At 34.9% G+C, this 25,841-nt stretch overlaps 2 protein-coding genes across 4 annotated transcripts in view; one reads left to right on the top strand and one right to left on the bottom strand.

Annotated features, from left to right (window-relative positions):
* The window catches only part of grid1a (glutamate receptor, ionotropic, delta 1a), a 331,925-nt gene that overhangs the window by 288,363 nt on the left and 17,721 nt on the right, over nucleotides 1-25,841 (top strand). For all 3 annotated transcript variants that reach the window (XM_065288210.2, XM_065288211.2, XM_065288212.2), the window contains exons 9-12: nucleotides 3,794-3,895; nucleotides 7,176-7,373; nucleotides 9,956-10,286; nucleotides 16,446-16,584. In XM_065288210.2, coding sequence (XP_065144282.2) covers nucleotides 3,794-3,895; nucleotides 7,176-7,373; nucleotides 9,956-10,286; nucleotides 16,446-16,584 — 770 coding nt within the window. The remainder of the gene's footprint in view (nucleotides 1-3,793; nucleotides 3,896-7,175; nucleotides 7,374-9,955; nucleotides 10,287-16,445; nucleotides 16,585-25,841) is intronic.
* The window catches only part of ccser2a (coiled-coil serine-rich protein 2a), a 170,021-nt gene continuing 158,291 nt past the window's right edge, over nucleotides 14,112-25,841 (bottom strand). The window contains exon 11 of the mRNA XM_073812311.1: nucleotides 14,112-14,469. Within this exon, the coding sequence (XP_073668412.1) occupies nucleotides 14,356-14,469 (114 nt within the window). The 3' untranslated portion in view covers nucleotides 14,112-14,355. The remainder of the gene's footprint in view (nucleotides 14,470-25,841) is intronic.

The raw sequence follows: 25,841 nt of genomic DNA, 5'->3' as shown, positions 1-25,841 counted from the left end.
CGTAAGAACCATTGACTTCCATAGAATACCAAACCGATCAAAAGCACCATTGACTTCCATAGAATACCAAACCGATCAGAAGCACCATTGACTTCCATAGAATACCATGCCGATCACAAGCACCATTGACTTCCATAGAATACCAAACCGATCAGAAGCACCATTAACTTCCATAAAATACCACACCGATCAAAAGCACCATTGACTTCCATAGAATACCAAACTGATCAGAAGCACCATTGACTTCCATAGAATAGCAAGCCGATCAGAAGCACCATTGACTTCCATGGAATACTGTGGGAGTTATTGGTGCTTTTGATCGGTTTGGTTACAAGCATTCTTCAAAATATCTTATTTTGTGTACAACATGAAAGTAAGTAAATTTATGACATAATTTTGATTTTTTGGGGGTGAACTATGCCTTTAAGAAAATGCACTGCATGTTATGAGATTCTGTATATGAGTCTGTATATTGCAACACACATTCGACACATTGCAAAATAAAGCGAATCATGCAGTTTATGGATAATGTTCATGTGCAAGGTAGCTCTGTAGCTCAGATAATACAGCATTGTGTTACCAGCACAAAGATCACAGGATCGAATCCCAGTGAAAACACAAAAAATTGTATACCTGTAGTATAAGTTTGAATGTAAAAGTTTCAATATAAATGTGTACATATATATATATATATATATATAAATATATATAGAAATATTATTGTTTTATGCTACTTTTCTGAAATGTTAGACTGCAGTGTACATCACTCACACCTTTGTGCTGCAGGATAGATCTTCACTGACACAACATCTCTATTGGACAAGCCACATTTCTCTCTTATCTCTGTCAACACTCACCCACATGATTAACTATTTAACAGCACAGACAGAAGCTATAAGGGAAAAAACTTTTAAAGAAACTTATGAAAAACGAGGAAGAAAAACCCATCAGACTCACCTGGGGAAACAAGGTGAGATGATGGAGAATATATTTCTCACATTTTGTAAGTTTATATGGCAGAACTGCATGGAGAAATATATTTCTGATTAAACTTTCACACGTTCTTGTACAGATTAATAATCATCATGGAGTTGAAGAGATCGTGCGCAACATTCTTATGGGTTACTTATAAAAGTTTGTTTTTACAAATTTGCAGTAGTTTTGGAATTTTTAGGAAAGTTTGGTGAAGGGTGACAGTTGAATACAAATACAGTCAAATACAATTTTGTTTGTTTTTGTTGAGTAGTAATGTACAGAAAATATTTTTTGTTTTGTTAATTTTCAGTTTGCTATTTTTCATGATAATGTTAAAAAAAAATCTCGTTTTGTTTTTAAGTCAAGTCCTCATTTTGTAATTTTCGTAATAACGTACGAACATTTTTTTTATTTGTTAAATTTTTAGATTGCTATTTTTCATAATAATGTAAGAAAAAAATATTTTTTGTTTGAAGTAAAGTCTTCAGTTTGTAATTTTCGTAATAATGTATGAAAAAAATTGTATTTGTTAAGTTTTAAGTTGGCTATTTTTCATAATAATGTACAAAAAAATATGTTTTTGTTTTTAAGTCTTCAGTTTGTAATTTGCGTAATAATGTACGGAAAAAAATTTTATTTGTTAAATTTTTAGCTTCATATTTTAATAATAATGTACGAAAAAATATTTTTTGTTTTTAAGTGAAGTCTTCATTTTGTAATTTTTGTAATAATGTATGATAAAAAATTTTATTTGTTAAGTTTTTAGTTGGCTATTTTTCATAATAATGTAAAAAAATATTTTTTGTTTTTAAGTAAAGTCTTCAGTTTGTTATTTTCGTAAAAATGTACGAAACATTTTTTTTGTATTTGTTAAGTTTTTAGCTTGCTATTTTTCATAATAATGTACAAAAAAATATTTTTTGTTTTTAAGTCAAGTTTTCAGTTTGAAATTTTTGTAATAATGTACAAAAAATAAAAAATAAATGTGTATTTGTTAAAATTTTAGCTTGCTATTTTTCATAATAATGTACAAAAAATATTTTTTGTTTTTAAGTAAAGTCTTCAGTTTTCTAATTTTCGTAATAATGTACAAACATTTTTTTTGTATTTGTTAAGTTTTTAGCTTGCTATTTTTCATAATAATGTACGAAAAAAAATTATTTGTTTATGTTTTCATAATAGTGTAAGAAATGTTTTTATTTTTCATTTTTGTTCATTTAGTTTGCAATTTTTCATACTAATGTACGAAATGTTTTTTGTTTGTTTGTTTGTTTGTTTGTTAGTTTTTTTGTTAAGTTTGCTATTTTTCTTAAAAGTGTATGGAAATATATTATTTTTGTTAAGTTTTCAGTTTGTTATATCCTCAAAACAGCATATAGCGATGTCTCTCTTTTTTTCTTTTTAATGTTCATGATTTGATAATATTACATATCTTGGCATTAAATATTAAATACACATATAAAGGAGAGGTTGTTGTTACTGTTACAGGGATTGTGTGTCATTGTGAAGAGTAATGATATGTGTCATAGTGGCAGATGCTGAAGCGTCAGTCATTCTGTCATACGCAGAGGACTGTGGGGTCAAAAGCTGGCCGGATGAGAGCCGTGTGTCATTTCGAGGTCTAGATTTCTGAATGTCTACGACATTAGATCTGTGTCACAGCAGAGGAAAGATCTGGGGATATTGTGATTATGATGAATGAGACTGGAGTTGAAGATGGATTGATGAAGTCTTTTATCATAAAGTGTGGCCAGATGTTTTACAGACACATTGTCATTGCTCATAGAGGGGCAATATAAGCAGTTTCTACTTTTCTGTCAGTTGCACACTGGCTGAACAACTGACTTAAAATGATCAGACAAAATATAATATTTTAAAATGTAACATGAAGCTACAACATTTGCATACTTGCATAATCACTTATTGTATATTGTATTATTTGCATACTGGTTTTGATTGGTCTTCTTTCTGATATTCATTTGCTTTCTGTTTGAGATCGATCTTTTCTATCTAGCTGTTTATTTATCTATTTGCACTGCAGAGTTGGCCGTCTCACGGGAATTTGTTGATTAATTTGTATAAATTTGTATAAAAATACCTATGATTATCATTAATCAAACAATAATGGAACCCCGCTGTCACAGAGGCGAATGCAAATCGTACAAAAAACATACAAAAGTGGTCTTATGAATTAAAATAAATTGCCAGTTTAAGTTTGGGGTTACATTATGTTTTAGTTGTCCCTACCTAAACCATTCTTTGCCGCCATGCAATGAATGTTGTTTTCTTCAGGAAATGCAAATACAATTTTTTTACAGTAGTGTTATTGCTTTTTACAGAGGTTTAAACTTTTTGGAGAGTTTGGTTTGTTTTGTTTTGTTTTCTAAGCAAGCGTTTTTTAATCAACAGCCTGTATCGACTTATGTGTTACTTACGTGTGCCTGTTTATTTTCACTTTAGATTTGATGTTTTTTTTTTTGATAGTGTGGGGGGAATGATGTGAATTCGCTGAATTGTCACCAGGCTGACAAATGTTGCCTAGACGACCCCCTCACACGCTTACATGACCGGTTTCACCTGGACGTGCAGCTGAAGCACAAACACCCAAGGCCCGATATTAATCTTGAATGTGGTTGCAATTTCTACTCAATGGAGATGGATCTATCATAAACTGATACGTGTTGAAGGGCAATATAAAAGTGAATAACTCGTGTTGGTTCATCTCTGGCTGTGAAAAGCTGTCCCTGTATTTTTATTGCAATCATTTCTATCATCTCAAACTTGATCATAGCTCACAATGTCTCCATTCGTCTCTCAGCTGGCAACGTGGGACTCCGATCGCGGGCTGAATGGGAGTCTGAGGGAGAACCGAGCTGAACAAGGCATGCAAGGAATAACTCTGAAAGTGGTGACCTTATTGGTGCGTATTTCCATAAATCAGCTTTAACTCCTTGTTGGCTCAATTACAGCGGTCATGTCTCAGTGATATCACATCGAGAGGTCGCTTTAAATCACAGCTGCATATGATTTACAAATGCACGACACTGCTGGGACCATATTCCTGTCTACCGTTTATTGACCTGACCTTAAATTATTACAAAAATTATTGATTCAGGAAAAAAAAATTTAAAGTCCATATGAAAACAAAATTGGGAATTCTTATTTTTAATGGAATATTACACTGCAAAAAAAAAATGATTTTCAAGAGAAAGAATTCTTAGTATTTTTGTCTTGTTTTCAATAAAAATATATAAAAATTCTTAAATTAAGATGCTTTTTCTTGATGGGCAAAAAGGCCCAAGAAAGAAGTCTAGTTTTTAGACCAAAAATATCAAATTTAAGTGATTTTGTGCATAAAACAAGCAAAAAAATCTGCCAATGGTGTAAGCAAAAAAATCTTGAAAATTTTTAACACTAAATTCAAGAAAAATTCAAGAAAAATTTGCTTACCCCATTGGCAGATTGTTTTGCTTGTTTTATACACAAATTACTTGGTCTAAAAACTAGACTTATTTTCTAGAGGTCGTTTTGCTCATCAAGAAAATACGGAGCCCCTATCTGTGCATTAAGAACCCCACCGGCAAGAGCGTCAATAAAAGCTCTGGCTGACCTGACAACGACGCTAAAGAAAAGTTGTAGTGGACGCTCTGACGCTCAAATGCATTCTCTGAACTCCGAACCGCGTCATATCTCATTACCATAAAGTTGAGCTGATTTCAACTCTCCTCGACGCTCACGCTGTACAGTACATGACTCGCCGCGCCGCTGCTCGCCGGAGCTCGCCGCCGGCTCTCATTGAAAATTAATGACTTCCGGCCACTTTGACGCTCTCGCCGGTGGCGGTCTGAATGCACAGTAAGGGGCCAGTCACACCAAAAGCGCTTTGAACGCTTGCAAACGCAAGGCGCGACGCACTGCCTTTTTTTAAAAAAGAGCAGTGCGACGCGGCTTTTCATATTGCTAAGCAACCACCAAGTCAGCTGTCTTGTCAATCAAATATTGAAGCGTGAGCGCTCTTTTGCTGTTAACTATCATATTAGCAGAAACTTTAAAAAGAGGGCGCTTGCTCTGACCTTGTTTAAGGGTGAGAGGTGCACAAACACGCAGGAGAGAGTGAGCGAGTGGAGTCCGGTTCTTCAAAGCAACTGTAAACTTCCCTCACCACAACGTAAGGCCCGCCTCTCCCCTCATTCGATTGGACAATGGAAAGACTTGAATGACGTCGGGCGCTTCTCTGCTCTCAGCGCTCCATCAAAACGCGGCAGGCGGCAAAAAAACGCAAGGCGCTCGGCGCGCATAAACAGCGCGCAAACGCTCCCTGCCCATAGAATATCATTCAAAAAAGGCGCCTGCAACTGCCATAAACGCTTTTGGTGACTGGCCCCTAAGGGGACATGGAGCAAAAATTCAATAAAGTTTAGTTTCATGTGCTCACGTGAAACTTTCATGTGCTCACGCAAAAGCTTCATGTGCAGAATTTTTTTTAAAGTTTAGTTTCGCATGCTTACGTGAATCTAACGCGTGCGCGTGTGAAAGCGAAAGTTTCACGTGCGCGTGCGATAGTTTCACGTGAGCACGCAATAGTTTCACGTGAGCACACGAAACTAAACTTTAAAAAAAAATCTGCACATGAAGGTTTTGCGTGAGCACATGAAAGTTTCACGTGAGCACATGAAACTAAACTTTTGATTATTTTTACTCCAATGTCACCTTAGGGGCTCGGTTAAAAAAGCATTTTAATTTAAGAATTTTTAGATATTTTTACTGAAAACAAGACAAAAATACTAAGAAAAGTTTTTCTTGAAAATCATTTTTTGCAGTGTACAGTGTTCATTATAAAAAATTTTTATCTGTGAGGGTATTTTTTATAATGTCACACAGCAGCTTTTAGGCATTATTCTGTTTTTTGTTATAAGCCAGACATGAGAAGGAGGCAGCCTCTCACAATACAAAGTCAATAGAGACAGATTAATTGTTTTGGGGTGGTTTTCCGGTTATGAAATGATAATATCTCTATAATGATAATAATTTGCATGCCGTTGTTTTTTTCCTTCTTTTTATTAATAAAATTCTACTTCTAAAACAAAATATAAAAATATTGAAATGTATGCTGCTGGACACTTGCTATTGGCTGTTGTTTTTGAGGTGAGCCTACGAAAGGTTTGGGGCTTTTTTCGGCACTATTTTTATTAGAAATGTAATTGGGGGGCTGTACCCCCCACCCGCTGCAAAACGCTAATGTAAGGCGATCCTATCCCTTGAAGCCTTGATCAAAGCATCTGTTAACCGCACCCCCTCCATCTTTCAGCCTGCTGCAAGTTCCATTTCTGAACGAAACGCCTACTTTTTTTGTTCCAATCAATTCACAGAGGAAAACACAAGCCACGCCCACTATTTTCTTTCACTATATTCACTCTGAAATAATTCACGTCATGTTCACAGAGACTTTTAAGTCCTAGTCCTAAAGCTTATTTATTGGTGGAAAGTTAATTTTAGCATTAAATTACACAATTCTGATTTGTGTGTTTTTTCTCATGTTCATCATATGTGAATGCTTTTATCATGCAGGTTCACTCTTTCATTCTTTAGTCTCTTTATTGTTAATCCTCTAAATACAATTACCTTCACCAGTTCCTCAGATAATCCATCTGTCTGGATTTAAGTACGCAAGGCCTTTTCAAAAACAGCAGTCAATCGTCTTTGGAAATGACGTGCCTTACTGCATTTTGCTCAGGTGAATTTAAAGCGGTAATTTCTGTCTGATGAGGCATGGCACACTTCGCTGCTCGTGGTGTAACAGGTCTGATTTAGATTAACCTGACACTGAAGACTCCCAGCTGTCACCGGTCACGTCACCTGATGCCTTGCGTGCGACAGAGGGCAAATCTGAGGGTCAAGTCACAACCTGAACAGACTAATTAATCAAGTCTAGTAATGAATATTAAATCTTTCATTTGTCGAAATACGTTCAGACTTATTAGCAGCGCTGTCCGTCTTTGCTTCAGCGGCTTTGCTTCCCTTTTACATGAATAAGTGAAAAGATTTGATCTTGTTTGACAGTAACACCAAATAATGGCTATGTCAGCATTTAAGTCCATTGTGCTTAAGTTATCTGCATGAGATGCCATTGTTTGTATGGCTTATTTTCATATTGAAAAGACAACTGTGCATGTTTTCAAATTTTTTTCTCGTTTCTTTAGGAGGAGCCTTTCATAATGGTGGCTGAAAACATCCTTGGCCAGCCAAAACGATACAAGGGCTTTTCTATAGATGTTCTGGATGCCCTGGCAAAGGTTTTGGGATTTAAGTATGAAATATATCAAGTGGCTGATGGGAAATACGGATCTCATCAGGCCAACGGCTCGTGGAACGGAATGATCGGAGAACTGATCGGGAAGGTGAGATTTTTTTATCAGGATTAAGTTTCATTTTGGATTAAATTGATAGTTTACCCAAAATGAAAATTCTGTCCTCCCTCTTATGTTGTTACAAACCTGTGAAAATGTATTTGTTTTGATGAACATGGAGGAAGATATTTTAAGGAATGTCTGTTCATGAGCCCCATTCACTTCCATAGTATTCTTTTTTCCTATTATGGAAGTGAATGGGGCTCATGATTGGTTTGGTTACAAACATTCCTTAAAATATCTTCCTTCATGTTTATTAGAAAAAAGACATTTATACAGGCTTTCAACAACAACGTGAGAGTGAGAGAATTATGACAGAATTTTCATTTTTGGTGAACTATCCCCTATAACTAAGTTTTTAGTTTTGAGCATTTTTAAATCTTGTCATAAAAGTACATCATATATTGCTAATTCATAATGTGCTACGTTCATGTTTGTTCAATGTATATACAATTGCAGGTTACTTTACATACTTACAGTATCTATACAATATAGGACACGAGAGCTCAACTTATGAATCATTATTAAGCTTACACTGCAAAAAATGATTTTCAAGAAATAATTTTCTTAGTATTTTTGTCTTGTTTTCAGTAAAAATATCTAAAAATTCTTAAATTAAGATGCTTTTTTCTTGATGAGCAAAATAATTACGAAAATAAGTAGTTGTTAGACCAAAAATATCATATTTAAGTGGGGTTTTTTTTTTGTTGCATACAACAAGCATTTTTGGTCTAAAAACTAGACTTATTTTCTTGGGTTGTTTTGCTCATCAAGAAAAAGCATCTTAATATAAACATTTTTTTGATATTTGTACTGAAAACAAGACAAAAATACTAAGAATTTTTCTTTCTTGAAAACCTTTTTTTCGCAGTGTAGCTTTGTAAATCACAGAAACATAAGTAGATAATTGTTAATAACTAGAAAAAAATAACGTAAGGGTTGCTGCTTTAACCTGAAATAAGATTAATTAATGCTTAATTGTTTGTTTATGATATCTATTGCATGTTTTGTATCATGTGTACATAATATGTGTATTATGTTCAGCAGCATATTAAAATAGTTGAAAGTAAGTCTATACAACATACTTAAGATAATTAAAAAATAATGATTGACTAATTTTCTAATTATATGAACCTGTAAATATACAGTATTATACAATGTTTCGTGTATTCAGTATATTATACTTTTTAATACTTTTATATTGAATAATACTTTTTAATTGAATGAACTGATGTTCTTGTGATTAACATATCACGCTTTTACTTGTTAAACTGTTCACTGTAAAAAGTGAAAGTTAAATGAACTTAAATTAAATTATTTCAATTGGTAAAATACAAAAATAAAGTTTAAAGTTACATTTTCTCACTTTAAAGCGATACTCCAGCCAAATATCAAAATTACCCCATGATTAATTCACCCTCAAGCATTCCGAGAGACATACTGTATGTCCATCATCTTTCAGATCAACACATTTGGAGTTATTTTAGTAAATGCCCTTGCTTTTTTCAAGCTTATAATTGTCAGAAAACTGGAAACTACTTTTGACTTTAAAGCCCAAAAAAGTGCATCCACCTTCACAGAGTTAATCCACACGGCTCCAAAGGGTTAATCTTTTGTGGGTAATCGATGTGATATTGTAAGAAAAATATCCATATTTTAAACTTTATAAACTATAATAACTAGCTTCCGGTAACAACACCATCTTGTCCTCTTGCAACCAACGCTCAACTACGCTAAAACTAAATCATGTAAATCGTGCGAGTCCAATATGGCGCCGTTATCGCATCGATTACCCACAGAAGATCTTTATTAACCCCTTGGAAAAGCAAGGACATTTACTAAAATATCTCCAAATGTGTTTGTCTGAAAGATAATGGACATACAGTATGTAACTCGGTTGCTTGAGGGTGAGTTTATCATGGGGTAATTTTGATATTTGGCTGGAGTATTTCTTTAACTTTTTCGCCGCCAGCATTTAAAAAAAAGTTGCCAGGCACTGCCAGCATTTTTCATGATTTTCACAAAAATGTAATGCCTTCCAGAAATTGTTGTTCTTTAAATATATAAATATACAATATATCAAATGCAAGAACAGACCCTTTGCTTTAAAAAAAAAAGTTTCATCCTACCTTCATTAGTTCTCTTTTTATCTCCTCTCAAATATGGGTAGGTTTCTTCAAAAGCACAACATTTTGAGCAAAAAGCTGAGATAATTTCATTTTTGAGAAGGACTTTTGTTAGAGATCAGATTCAGAGCAACCCTTAAAACATACACGGATTGCCCTAGGGTGATACTTATGGGTTTTATAAGTTGCGGAAATGCACTTGATGGATAATAGCAGTATTGCGAAAAGCCGGAAATACTTGTCATTGGCAGGGAAGTGTTTTCTCTTAACTGACGAGATAACTAGCGGAAAAAGATTTAAGTGAAAAATGTCTTAAAATACCTTATATTTTTCACATAAAGTGAGAAAATTTATTTAAAAAGTTTCCAAATAAAGTTTTTTTTTAAGTATATCCAATCATAACTTTTTATGGTGTATAATCATAATGTCCCATTTAAACATTTTTAGAGGGCAGATGTGGCTATTTCGGCCATCACCATCACTCCTGAGCGAGAGAACGTTGTTGACTTCAGTAAACGATATCTGGATTATTCGGTGGGAATTCTAATGAGCAAAGCAGAAGAGAGACTGAACATCTTCTCCTTGCTGGCACCGTTTGACCTGGCCGTGTGGGCCTGTATCGCCGCTTCCATTCCTGTGGTGGGTGTCATGGTCTTTTTGCTCCGTCGCATCCAGTCTGTCCGCTCCCAGAATCCTCCTGGCTCTCTTCAGCCTGCTTCTGCCACCACATCTTTCCAAAGTGCCATCTGGATCGTCTATGGAGCCTTTGTACAGCAAGGTGAGCTGGGTCATATCCAGGCAATATCAAAGTGAGGGATGACATGTCTGTATGTGTGGCAGTCAGGAGCTGATGTTGTTGTTGTCTATAGCGTTACAGCTTGCGCAGCAATTTAATAGTTTTATTTTAAGAAGATCTCTTTCAGCAGAATTTATCATTCGTACTTTAAGTATTTTCAAAGCACAACTCGAGGCACATTAAGACATTCCCTGGAGAGTCTGCATTGTGTCTGTTTGCAAAATGAATTATACCAAAGCATTTTTGCAACCCACATTGAAATGGCAGAGAAAGTCATGAAGATGAATCTGCAGTAAAGGCAGAATATATGAGGAGGCATCTGTCTAATTTTGGAGGGGTTGTACAATTATGTAAATGTAAGTTTTAATCCTATTTGATGTTACAATGCGTTTACACGACGACAATTTTGTGGAAAAACTAAACGGTTTGAAAAATTTTATGTACACAAGACAACTTTGTCAAAAAGATCTGCGCGGATCCATGAAGACAAATAAATATGCAGTATTATGCGTGCCAGGCCAGTAGATGGCGATGTGACTTTGTAAAGAAACACTACACGCCTGCGCACATACACATTCTTCCACAGAGCAATAAATACAAACAATCAAGACTAAAAGCATTGAGAAGTTTTGTGTAAACAGACAATAATGTTGGTTTATTACTGTGGCCCTGGATTATTGCACCACACTGCAAAAAATAATTTTCAAGGAAAAAAATTCTTAGTATTTTTGTCTTGTTTTCAGTGCAAATATCTAAAAAATCTTAAATTAAGATGCTTTTTCTTGATGAGCAAAATGACCCAAGAAAATAAGTCTAGTTTTTAGACCAAAAATATTAAATTTAAGTGATTTTGTGCATAAAACAAGCAAAAAATCTGCCAATAGGGTAAGCAAAAAATCTTGAAAATTTTTCTTAAACACTAAATACAAGAAAAAATTGCTTACCCCACTGGCAGATTTATTTCTGAAGAAATTCACTTAAATTTGATATTTTTGCTCTAAAAACTAGACTTATTTTTTTGGGTCGTTTTGCTCATCATGAAAAAGCATCTTTATTTAAGAATTTTTAGATATTTTTACTGAAAACAAGACAAAAATACTAAGAAAACGTTTTCTTGAAAATTATTTTTTGCAGTGCAGACTTCCTCTTAGTATTTTGTCTTTTTTCAGTAAAATATCTAAAAAAATTTAAATTAAGATATTTATTTATTTATTCTTGATGAGAAAAATGACCTACGAAAATAAGTCTAGTTTTTAGACAAAACATATCAAATTTAAGTGAATTTGTGCTTACTTCAACTAAGTACAAAAAATTAATTTCAAGAAAAAAAATTGTTTTCAGTAAAAATATCTAAAAACTCTTAAATTAAGATTCAAGAAAATAAGAAATAAATAAGAATTTTCTAAAATTAAGACCCAAGAAAATAAGTCTATTTTTTTTTGAGAAGTGAATTTGAGCATAAAACAAGCAAAAAAATCTGCCAATGGGGTAAGCAAATTTTTCAGATTTTTTCTTGAATCTAGTGTTTAGGAAAAATATTCAAGATTTTTTTGCTTGTTTTAAGTTGTAACTACAATAAAATTTTATCTTTTTTGTCTATAAACTAGAGTTATTTTTAGGTTGTTTTTTGCTCATCAAGAAAAGCATCTTAATTAAAATTTTTAGATATTTCTACTGAAAACAAGACAAAAATACTAAGTTAGAAATGTATTGCAGTGCATGGATCATTGTTTCAAATAATTGGAAAACCATTTAAATCGTGACTGAAAGTGGTGATTTCAGAATTGTTTGCCTCCAATTTTTTAAGAGACATCGCCTCTCTCGACTCAAAAAATCTGAAAAGCTGCCCTGCCAGAGAATCAGGGCAGGATAGTTTTTGGTCGAGATCCAAAGTGGCCTAAATAGCTGCAATCGCCGGCTTTCTACCAATCCCATCAACACCAGCCCGACCCGATTAGTGTCTCTGCACGCTTTCAGACATCTTTCGTCTCAAAGGCTTGAGACTGTTCACTTTGCTTTCATCTCCCTCAAGGGCGTTATGTGTGCATAACAAGTCACACAACAAGATGCGAGCAATCGACAACAGCTGTTAAATTTACTAGGAGGTTTCCACAGCTGTCTGGCATTTTGTAATTGTAAGCCCATAATTTGATAATTGTATATAGTAAATGATCATGAAAAATATATTTGCATTTGGGTCACCTTTCACTAAGAGTTAATCATAAAAGTAGACATGACAGCTATCAAGTGCAGTTTTTATTCAGTTTGTGTCAGGGCTCTTGTGGGGTCGCCAAATGTAAACTTCATTAACTTAAGACATATTTGAAACGGGTGGACATTTACTAAACCCTGCGTGTTCTTGTGCATCATATAACGCGATTTATATTTCTGCGTCTGACCTACAACATAGCTACGGCTACGATAGCACTGCGTAGCCTGACACGCACCTCTCCAAAAATGTAACGACATAGCAATTCTACGTGGACTTAAAAACAGTAAAAACAAAGATGGACCAAGTTAAGGGGAGATATTTAACAACTCAAGCTGCAGTAAAATGCTTGTGGACATGTGCCTACTAGCGATCTACATATATAATTGAAAATTAATGTGAACAACAAAGCAGTAATATAAATGAAAACTGATGCTCGGGCTACTGCATAGGTTTAACGGCGAAGTATAAATCAGCCTTCAGTTCTGTCAAATGACTAAGACTTCAGGCCCTATCATACACCCAACGCAGAGCAGCGCATCAATGCACGATGCAAATGTCTTTTTCTAGTTTTAACCCGCGCAATTAACATTTTCACGTTTAGCTTAGTTGGTTAAATAGCAAATGCATTTGCACCCATGGGTGTTCTGGTCTGAAAATGAGGTAACTAAAATAGACTACGCTATTAACAAACTAAAACCTGGTCTAAAGTCAACGGAGCAATATTGTTTATGTTATTTAAGGAGCGCATTACGCCTATAAACGGGACAACAACGCGCATTTGCTTATCACACACGGATGCGCAGCAGCACAAAAACTTTTTGTAAAAATATAAAAAATCAAAGGATTAAAATGTAAATGATTATTATTGAATCTCTTGACAATAAATGAGGACCGATTATGAGACGTAAAAAGCTGGCGTAAAGAGCTGCTTCATCTGTAGCCTGGTATGTAATTAAATGTTTTGCAAATATTGCATCTATTTTTAAATGTTTTTTTTTTTATTTTACCCCACAGATTAATTTTTTTCTTGCATATTTGTAAATAATTTTTTAGATTACACTGATCATGTAGACTATCCATTTATAGCAATTAAAAGCCTGCTATTTTTACTTTCATGACTGAAAGAAATTACTTACCAATTTCAATACAAATGAAAACAACGCAATTTTTAACATCAATCTTTAACTGGTGGTCTTCTTCCTCTGTTTAGTTTTTCAGTTTACAAATTACAAATTTAAATCTAAATAGGGAATCATCATGGCGCGATCAAAGCTCAAATTCTTAAATGGGAAGAGAGCTGAGACTCTCATTAGTTTATTGCACCCAAAACATACTCATTACTAGAATAGGAACAACCCTTTAGACTGTGTGCTAGGCGCACAAACATTTTTCCTGTCGTTAAATTAGGAAAAGTGGATTTGGACACACCTGTTTAGACAATGCGCTTAGATCATTAAAATAGTGCCCTACAAGTTTTCTTTCTCGCCATTATTTGCAGGTTCAAATGTCGCATGTATTTGTAATTCATGCTGTTTTTATACATTTCAATATGAGTTATACATCACTAATTTGAGTGATTTTAAATGCTTAACTATTGACCATACAGCATGAAGGATAAATTTTCCATTGGGCCGCATTTTGACAATTCATGACCCTGTTCAAACCCTGATGCTTTATCAAACCTGTAATGGGCATAAATTTAACCTTTCACATCACATACTTCCAATAGATTTCCATGTAGGTATCTTTTAGGCCCTTATCTCAGATAAGTTGTCCCTTAAGAAACGTTACAGTCCCTAATGAGCCATGATCACGCTATCTCCCCGTCTTTTCATTTCATTAGTCTCTGTGACAGTGATGACATTTCAGTGAAGAAGGCCGTGTGTGCCAGAGAGGAATATTGTGTTGACATTTCAGCCCAGGCTTATAAGGGGTTGAGCTTTCCTGAAGTATCTGGTGATGAGAGAATAAATGTTATTGTATGCAGTACTGTATTACTGACAAAATAACACCAGCAAGAAAAATCACAACCAGGTTAAGACTCTTGTGCCAGTTGGTACCCCTGCTTAAAGATGCTGTAACTGCACCGGTCGGGAAAACAGAAAGCATATTTCTCCTTTGATGGCCATTCTGACACTTTTTTATTATATTACTGATGGCTGATAGCTCTCTAGTATTATAGACCTCCCCAGAACGCCATGGGTGAGAGAATTTAAAAATAAGTTATTGTGTTGGGAAAAATTCGATTGGACCACAAAAAAGAGCAGGGACGTGCACAGACATTTTGAGGGGCAGGGGCTCAAGTGAAATAAAGGGCACTTCTCATAATTATGTATATTTTTTTCTTTTTTTTAAACAAAAGTATATATATATATTAACGCAATTCTGACTTCCTTTTTTTAAAATTTTTTTTTAAAAACGTTAATTCATTTTATCTTCCTCAAACTCACACAATTGTTTAATTTTCAAAAGATGTCTACAAAATAATCAGTTCACACAGACACCATGGTCTCCTTAGTAGTAGGTTTATAGAGCAGCAAAGGAAGCCATTACACAATGTGCATGTTTTGAAAACATTAAATTACACATTAATTACAAATTTGTTAAAATGCTAAAAACAAAGTTGTGACTGCTGAATTAGCGCTACATGCCAATAAATGCTATATCATATGCTAGCGTTTAGCTGATTAGTTGTTAGTTGTTACTCAAAATGTATTTTTGTCTGATAAGGGCTCAAAATATAAGGTCTGTTTACTAATGTGAGCTTCTGGCATGAGCCTCAGAGCAGAGCTCAACATTATTATTCATGACCCTTTCAAATAGGGCAAAAATAGACCATTTCATTAAAATGACAAATTCTAGGGTTGTAAATGGACATGTAAAAACGTTTCTGGATAATTTTTGCACTTAATAAAGCAACATACCTTCTATGTAATTGTCAAAGAACAATTTAACATATTATGACAACACATCCTATGGCACCTTTAATCTTAGGTTTCATATTTATGTGGGTTACACATGTCAGAAACAACAAATATAGATTAGGTCTATTTTATTTGTATTTTATATTTTACTTTTTTGTGATGTCAGTGAAAATTCTGACTGGGCAAGTAAAATACTGAACCATCAGATTTCTTCCCAATCTACTCCAGCACTCCAGTATAACACATTATACTTCGTTAACAGCCATTACAAAAAACGCAAACAAAAAAGCTTACTACTGCAGTTAGCAATTATTTTATTGTTTGTGCTTTATTATTTTATGAGCAGTCTGTTTAAACTACATACACTATACGGATACAAGTTTGCAACTCTTCAGGTTAATATGGGATTGCCATGGAAAACAATGTCCCTGAATCGTTATGTGTAACAACGTGTCCCATATTTTGTGCATAAAACTGTTAATATAAGAATGCTTTCATCCTCAAACACTTACCGGTAGCTGCCTGCATAATCATGCACATCGCGTCTCGTGCAGGCTGAGCTTTGGCGCTTGAAGCGCGAATGATGCAGCACGAGTGTAGACAAACCAATCATAAAGCGCAGTAAGTTAGAGAGGCGGGACTAAGGAAAGGTAAAGCCAATCATCTTAGTGATGTGAATTTTGGAGGCGGGACTCATCTGTTAACCGTTTGTGTGCCACAAATAGCGCTATTTTTTCTATATAAGAGTTTAAATCTCATTTAAATGATTCCTGAATGAATTCATGTTAAATTAAAATAAGCAACAAGTAAAAAACACAAGAAACAGAGAAACATCAGTTGTTATATGAATAAAGATCTTTTTTTTTTTTTAAAGCACCCCAGAAAAAAAGGGCACTTTCTCTCCAGGAATAAAAAGGGCAGGTGCTCAAGCCCCCTTTGATGTCTATGTGTGCACGTGCCTGAAAAAGAGTGATGCTTAAATAGCTTCTTGTCTTGTCTTTGTAGGTGGCGAGTCATTCATGAGTTCAGTGGCTCTCAGGATTGCAATGGGAAGCTGGTGGCTGTTTACCCTCATCGTCTGTTCATCCTACACAGCCAACCTGGCAGCCTACCTCACAGTTTCTCGCATGGACAATGCTATTCGGTAAGCATTGTCCTTAACCCAAACCCTAATAGAGAAGTTAACTAATCCAACTTTTCATCTTAGTTATTAATCTCAGTCTTATCTTCTTGAGATGCTCATCTGCATGCACTGTATACTAGGTGTGGAGTACTTTTTGGTGATTCATGAATTCTAAGCAGACCCTTTGGCTATTTGAGAAGGAACCCTGGTGGTCTATGGATCCCATTTTAAGAGACGCTGTTAAAGATCACATGTGGCGCTTTTCTACTCGGCTCGGCATGACTCAACTCGGCTCACTTTACTGTGGCTCAGTTTGCTTTTCAACTGCAGTTTAGTGCCGCTTTAAAGTGGGTGGGATTATAAACTTATTGTAATAGTTGCATCGCCTCTACTCCCGTAATGTGACACAAACAAAGGAGAATATAGATAAAATGGTGATCTTCATTCTCGGCATGTGGGTGATAAATGTAGCTGTTCTTCATACAACAAACCTCAGATGGCGACATCACTTGGTTTGCTCCACGGCACACGAGGGTAAGGTTTTTTTGCTTAAAGCAGTGATGCTGGTAGTGATGATTGATGACATTTTAGTATCGATACGGCTCGCTTGGAACCTCAACGAAGGTGGTATTAAAAAAGGACTAAGTACTAGAGGTCTCACAGGTCCACTAAGATGCGTAAACCCAACCCAAAGGTCCAACCCAAGACCCAAGCTGGTTTCATGTGTGCCTTGGACACGGGTCGGGTATAATAATAGTGGCATCAGGTCTCAGGTAATTTCTGAACGGACCCGAGATGACTCATAGTGTCTTGCGTGTTTGCATTAAGTCATTTTGCAACCCGCTCATGTTTGCCAAGAGTGCTTGCAATATTGTGCGGCTGGCAGTAGGTTAATTTTCATTGAGACAGACCTGCCAATCAATTTTGAATGCACATTTTAGCGGTTACCTTGGTGTTGTCGTCAGATAACAAAGGAAAATAAATAGAGCAGCGGCCCAAATTGGATGTCTGAATGGTGCGTGCTGAGATGCAGACTGCACACAAGTTGTTTACATTCGGGTCCAGTCGATAAAAAAAAAAACGCCTTTTTTCAGGTCAGACTCTGGTCTGATTTTCTTGTTTTTATGCATGACGGGTTTGGGTAAAAAGTGATTGGGTCATTTTGGGTCGGGTACATTTCTTTGGACCTTTACTAGGTACACAGTTGGAAACACCCCAAAATTGAGCTGTCCCGAGTCATAAAAAGTGTTTATGATGTTTCATAGACATAGGCAAAGTTTCGTGTTTGTGCTTGGGGACACCTACGGGCAAACAAGGGCACTGCAATACTTTGAAATTTGCAAGAGAGTGCAGCTTCATGGCTTTTAAAGTGACACTCCACTTTTTTGCGTAATATCACTATGCCTGCTGTAGCCATGTTACAGCAGAAAAGTCATTGATTATTACACCAGAATGAGAGTATAGTTCCTTGTCATATCGCCTAGAAAATCGCAACTTTTAATTTTCCGTCGGTCTACACAATGTAACTACAGAAGAGTCAATTTTAAAATGGGAAAAATATCGAAACTCTTTGATTATTTTTTAGCACGATGCTAATGGTCTAATCAGATTTAATGGATTATGCTAAGCTATGCTAAAAGTTCTAGCGCCAGACCCGGAGATCAGCTGAATGGATTCCAAAACTGTAAAAATTAAATGTTAAACCCTAGGGGAGCTGGAAAATGAGCATATTTTCAAAGAAAAGTGGAGTGTCCCTTTAAATATAGTTGATATAAATTAAAACTCTCAAGTTACTAAGTCTACCTATTAAAATATTTAATTCTTATATTTCTATTTCAATAATAGCTCAGACAAAATAATAATTTGCTCAGGTCTGGAGGGATAGTGCCCCCCCAAACTCCGCTTATGGCCATAGAGGTTTATTAAGGCGGTCACATTTTTAGGTTTGAATCATATCACTAGACTGTCCGCATAAGCATCAAATAAAATGTAGCTTTAATAACACCTGTTTCAATGCACAATATTGCTTCAAATTAAACCTGATGTGTACTGAAATCCCAGTATGCTGCTTGTGTCTTCACGTCGGCCCTTCACTTCCCAGCGTGTGAGCTCATGACATTCTCCATAAATTCCACAAAAGGTCGCACCATATTACATTTTTTTCTCTTTTGCTTTCAGTAGATGCCTTTATTTCGCCTTTTTTATATGCGTTTTGGGTACTCCCACTTGAGAGAGTTCCCGTGCACTTGTTGTTATAAACAACACACTGGTCTCCAAGCCTTACTTGCTTGCAGGCGATCAATGCAACACCATATAACTGAAGCCATTCTTTCCCTAAATTTCTTTTATTCGGTAAAGAAGAAGAAGAAGAATTATGTGCCACCTGTTCACGGGAGAAATAAATGCACTCTCTGCATGCTTTAAAACCTCCGTCTTATTTGACAGCGAGAGTGCTCTTATATAAACTAGTAATACCTTACCCGATGTGCAAGTAGTTTCGACGTGCCTCTGTAAATGTTATCTGTCTGCTCATTGAATTCGGTTTCTCAGCCCAGCTGAAAAGCAGAGGCAGGTAGCGCTTAATACATCATTTGAATTCTGACTTTGTACTTTTGTCAGACCTGTTAGTTCACCACTGAAATGCCTCACACAGGGCTCGGCTTTGGAGCGTTAATGCAAAGTTATGTGCTATCATATTTGTTATTCCTGTGTGTGTGTGTGCGCTTTTGTGTGTGTGTCTGTATGTGTGAAGGCTCTGGAGGATTATTTCTTCGTCGCTCAGTGGCATCATCCACAGCTGCTATGGTTGTGCTAATCACCTTGTTTGTAACCGTTATTAAAATCAGACGGCCTTGCTGCTGCTTGATACGGTTTCGTTAGCAAGCAGGGAATCCACCGGGAGTCTTTCATATCTCTCACCAACATTAGATGTAAAATGGATTTTGGGCTCAGCAAGCGTTCTGCTCGTTCCTGAGGTACCCAAATGCTTACTGTTTGGTTGGTTACTTTGATGGTTTATTGGCTTCTCATTCTCATTGTACAGACCAGAATGAGACCCTGTTTGGACGTTTAGTGATGCTCCGTCTTTTCGGCAACACAAGAGGTGCTCATAATAAATCAGTACACTTGTAAGCATCTGGAAGTTTGTAAATTCTGTTTGGTCGGTTCCAATGCATGATTTATTTTTCATTTTTATGCACTTTAAAAAGATTCCCATTTTTTTATTGCATTGTCGTAGCTAATTTTACATTATTGACAGGGTTTATGGACTATTGCCGGCCGTGTGCAGTCATGTGAACCCCACCGGAAATTCTTCCGATTAGGCACTGCGGCACTCCTTTAGTTCAATCTCACATAAAAACTCAGTGAATGTATAAAATGTACTTTGCATTTATAGTATATTGTGGAACATTGTATTTATAATAGTTTGTGCACAGGCAAAGCGTTAAAACACCATTTATCATTTTGCTATTGTGAAATTAGAGAATTTTTTATATTATATACCATTTTAACCGTGTATTGTCTCTCTTAATTCAATGATTTATGTAGTTGTTTGTAGTGTTTTTTTTTTTTTTTTTTTGCTTTAAAGCAGTGGACACTGCTGTCAACAGTTGATTCAAACTGAATGGGTTTTAATACAGGACCATGTTAGCAGGGACGTGCACAGGGGGGTTGCTCAGGTTGCCCGGGCAACTGCCCATATGCCCTTCTCGACTCAAATTGCCCTTCCGAGGTGGAAAAAAATAAATTGTACTTTTACTTTGTTACACTATGCAGCGTTCCTTCGTTACTGTATTTAAATTAATTACGAAATTTGTTTTTTATTTTTAAATTGCTATCTTGTGTTTCTGGCGCATTCATGTTGAAAATAAATGAGTCTTTTGAGTCGATTCTTTACAAAGCGAATGGGCCAAACGTTTTAAATTGTTTCGCGAATCAGTTTGAATGAATTGTTCAGATCGCTGCAAAAACGGAATCGTCCGAAGCTGTTTTACTCGTAACCTATGTAGAAACACGCAGAATATAACCAGTGTTGGGTGACGTGGAAATGAATTTACCAATCTTTTAACTAAAAGCAAAACTTCACACATGTACCCACGCGACCTGTTCGTCATCAGACACAGTTAAACGCGTGCAACCTCCAGAAGCATTGTAGCACAGATTGAAGAAAATCCATCGATGATTGACATCTGATTTGCTGTACTGTACTGTATGATTTAAGTGATTCTCACAAAACACACGTGACATGACAACGTAAGAAAACATGAGTTTAAAATCATGTTTATGATGTAAGTGTAAACTGTCAATGTTTTTTATTTTTTTATTTTTTTTTATTAACTTGCAATCACATTACAGCAATACTCATAATAACATACAAAATCAAATTTACAATCAGACAATACAAACAAACAAATAAAAAGTAAAAACATACAAATTAACTATAAAAAAAGAAAATAAAGTAAACTGTCAATGTCCTCAGACTGTTGTGTATTGAAGTGACGTCATCACGTAAGTCTGGAAAAGTAAAGTGGAAAGATAAGTTCAATCTGGTGTCCGTGTGATTCAATTCGAAACATATAACTTCAGAAAGGTTATAACACAGACCATCTGAGGAGATTTCTAACTTTATACATATGCAAAACTGTTGTCAGTTTACTTTTAAGCTACATCAACATTGACACTAGAGTTAATTTGAAATGCTTGTCTATTCTGTGTTTGTATTCTTTTTTCTGTACTGTTTGTGTATGTTGCAGTTTTACACATACTGTAGAAGTGCCCTTCATAAGTATTTCTCTGTTTGCTGTGGAGTCAAGAAATGTCTAAACATTAAAAGATGAACATGAGACAAAAGTACAGAATCTGTCACATTATTTTTTTTTAATGGTCACTTAGCTGTGTCCTGATTGTTTACACATGAAAAGCATAAAATGTGTAGGATCAGTTTGATTCACTTATGTGCATTTGTGTACAACATACATAAGTCAGCATTTAATGCTGTTGTTGTTTGTTGTTAAAGCATACGTATGTGTTGAAACATAAACAAAGATTAATAAAATGTGACATTCTAAACTTCTGACATACTGATATTTATCTTACCAATTTCTGGTCTCCAGAGCAAACAGAAAAATCTTGTCTTTACAGTTCTGATACTTATGGAGGGCACTGTATTGTGTGTGTGTGTGTGTTTGCTCGTGTATATCTAGATTTATTTTTTCATGAGTAACTAGTAACTCGCTACTTAAGTATTATTTTCATTGCATACTTTTTACTTCTACTTGAGTAATTCTTTATTTAGTTACTTGTACTTTTACTTGAGTAAAGTTTTTGGATACTCTTTCCACCTCTGTTAAAAACTTCATGAATCTAGGCTGAGTTTGCCACGTTTAAGCCTAAATAATCAGACAGATAGCAGCTAGCTATCATAGCTTGCAGACAAGCAGCCTAGGCTTCAATTTTTTTGGTAGGCATTAGGCAAACATGTTTGCTGATTTTAATAAAGACCATGTTATTCTCAGTCCCTCATATAGGCCGTGAGTTAAAAAAAAAAAATAGAGGAGGGGGGTGCCCTTTATATAGGTCAGAGCAACTGCCCCTAAAAAATCCTCTGCACGTCCCTGCATGTTAATGATGTCTCTTTGTGTTTACCATCTGCATTTTATCTTGCTGCTGTATGCTGTATATATAATACCCGGTTTTTATTTAATTTACAAAACTTGGGGCGGCACAGTGGAAAACACTGTTCCTCACAGCGACAAGGTCCCCTTCGAGTCCCAGCTAGGCCCAACGTACAAAATTTTACCATGGGTTTCCTACTGTAAAATCAGGGGTGCCCAAACTTTTTTCCTACCAAGGGCCAAAAGGCATACCTGACTGAGGGCCGCGGGGCAAAGTAAATTTATTAAATGTAAAAATAAAAAAAATTATAAAAATATTATTTGAATAAAAAAATATTAAACCATTCATATTAATAGATTAATATTAAAATATTAATATTAAAGTAAAAGTTGCCCTGATTCTCCTAATTTATAATTTTCTAATATAAAAAAATAAATAAGCAAACATTACTCCTGTTTATGCGGAACTAATGCAGTTTCAAGCATTTTTTAATTTCCTTTTATTCACTTTTATTTCTGGCATTAAATTTTTCTAATGTACAAATAAAACAAAAAATGTAAAATTTTAGAAAATGTTTAATTAGAAATATGAACATCTGCGTCAATGACGTTTAAAACCTGACTGAGGGCAGTGGGCCAATGTAAATGTATTAAATCTAAAAATATTAATATTAATAAAATATTATTTTAATAAAAAATATTAAACTATTAATAGATTAATACTAATAGATTAAAATTAAAATATTAATAATAAAATTAAAATTGCCCTGATTCTTAATAATTTTCTAATATTTCAAAAATAAATAAGAAAACATTACTACTGTTTATGTAGTTTTAATGCATTTTTTATTTTCCTTTTATTCACTTTAACTCCTTGCATTAAATATTTCTAATGTACAAATAAAACAAAAAATGTAACATTTTAGAAAACGTTTAATTAGAAATATGAACATCTGCGTCAATGACGTTTAAAATCTGACTGAGGGCCGTGGGTTAAAGTAAATGTATTAAATGTAAAAATATTATTTTAATAAAAAATATTATATTATTAATATATTAATACTAATAGATTCATATTAAAATATTAATATTAAAGTATAAGTTGCTCTGATTCTCCTAATTTATAATTTTCTTATATTTAAAAAATAACTAAGGAAACGTTACTCTGTTTATGTAGTTGCAGTAATGCATTTTTTTATTTTCTTTTACTCACTTTAATTCCTTGCATTAAATATTTCTAATGTACAAATAAAACAAAAAATTTAACATTTTAGAAAACGTTTAATTAGAAATATGAACATCTGCGTCAATGACGTTTATCCTTTTATCTTTTCTTACATGGCATGACGGGCCAAATTAAAGGTCATTGTGGGCCAACTTTGGCCCTAGTTTGGGCACCTCTGGTTAAAACAAAAAAAAAAACATGGTTATTGTAGTTAAACCATAGTAACCACAAAATAAGCATGGTTTAAACAAAAACTATAGGTAAGCCGTGGTTAGTGTAGTAAAACCATGGTTTTGCTGATAGTAATCAATACACCAAAAAAACTTTTACCACAATAAAACCATGGCTTATTTTTCGTAGGACCTTTTTGTGGGTCAGTGTGGGTTTACTCCGGTTTCCTCCCACAGGCCAAAAACAAGCAAGTTAGGTTAATTGGCGATGCCAAATTGCCCCCCCTCCCAAATGTGTGCATCAGCTTGTGTAGATTTACTTGTTGTCTGGGTTAACTAGTTCCCACCATGAATATAGCCCTAGATGGTGGAATGGCGTTATGAATAAGACAAAACAAACAACCTTGACAAAATCCTTGTCTTGTTAACCCTTTTAACTCTAAATGGCCATGTTTCTAAGTACATGCATAATATCATAAGCTATATTAATGTTGGTAGTTTTGAGGTCACCTGACACAGGTGAGTTGGTCATTTTTCCATAACAACAGCTAATTTTGGAAACAAAATGAACACGATGACCTCTCACTATTTCAGCTTTTATCTCCCAGACCAAAAATGCATTCTGCTTGCGTATAAACCAGTTAAAAACAGAAACTTAAATGAGGAAACCATTACAGAGTAGTGATTTAAAGCCATTATGGAACCATAGTGGTTTATATAACAACTGTGTTAATTATAGCGAATACGGATGCTGCTCAGTTTGTGGGTCCGTCTCTGTCCACATCGCCCCCGACTGCGTGTCAAGTGCAGTTTTATCTTTGCATAATCACGGTGCGTCTGGATTTGGGTCAAATTGGGCCTGAGGCCAAAATGATCTGTCTCAAACGAGACAGCTGGCATGCCTGTCTGTGTTTAAATCCGGCTGAAATAAGTGGAAACAACTGGTTTACCTGGTTTACCCTTTTGAAACATTTAAAGTCTTTTATAAAATATAACTTGGATTGTATAAATGCACCACAGCACGGTTTTAATTATAAATGACAATAAAATCAATACCAGATGACACAACTCCTAAAATGTTATGTTTCCCCTCCGACTGTGGCACAAGCTATCACTTTAATAAACTGATTAATTGTTCTGATATTATCTTCCCAAGATGTGCTATCTGACTCATTGAATCTGTAAATAATTGCACGAGTCTTGTTAAATAGCCTTGTCAAAGATGATAGAAGATGCTTATCTCAACACGAAGTCACTTCCCAGGGAAAATCGTAAGGGGATGCAACACAGTGTCATTACGCAAGAGGGAAAAGCAGCCGTCTGTCTTAAATACATCAGCATGCAATTGGAAGTTGCAGATGGAGGGGAGCAGCTGTTAGTTGCACACAGACTAAATAGAACTTTATTTTGTCACGGGGAATCATTTTTCCCCTAAATAATTCAAATGTGTAATGAATGCATCATTTTTACGCATTCATTCATTATTTGTGACAGTTTTATTGTAGTCTGCTTTTGGATTGATTGTGGCTTAGTTTAAAATCCAGAGTCTGAAGCCTGAGCGCTGCATCACTTTACAGACCCATGAGTGTTGAATGCATGTAGATTCTGACACGACAGCATTAATGACAGAGTATGATCTAATGATTTAATGTTCTTTAGTAATGTCCATGGTAGATGAAGGGCTTTCATTAACCTCCTTATTATCAAATCAATGAGCAGTATGAGTCAGTGATTCAGGCTTATAGCTCTTTGATGCATGATTGAGAGATGAAGTGTCATTTGAAGGTTAGGGATATACTTGAAGTAATTATAATATGGATGCATGCCATAACCTGAGGACAAACATACTGTAGTTTATATTTAGCTTTATCTGTTTTCTATTTTTATCCAGTCTAGCATCATTAGAGTATGATTTTATTTCATTCATTGTGGATGATTGGATGATTTAAATGCACATATAAGAGAAATTAACCTAAACACTAAAATATTATGTTGATAGTTAGGTCACAGTGGGATAACATTGCAATTTGTTATGTTTCATAAATTGGTATTTTTGAATTCTAGTGATGCAAATGTGGCAAGGAGATAAAAAATGTAAATGTATGAATAACATTTGAAGAGTTCAAATGCAACACTTTCTAACCCTCTGCATCTGACATGGTTTCTTGTAAATTAGCATTTTGTATCAGACTCTTATGTTTAGGTTCGGTAATTTCACTTTAATTGGAATGAAAAGGTTATTATTTAGTATTTGAAATGCCTTATTTT

The sequence above is a fragment of the Paramisgurnus dabryanus genome, chromosome 17, assembly GCF_030506205.2.
Source record: "Paramisgurnus dabryanus chromosome 17, PD_genome_1.1, whole genome shotgun sequence".
Lineage (NCBI taxonomy): Eukaryota > Metazoa > Chordata > Actinopteri > Cypriniformes > Cobitidae > Paramisgurnus > Paramisgurnus dabryanus.
This window is presented reverse-complemented; position numbering and strand designations above follow the sequence as displayed.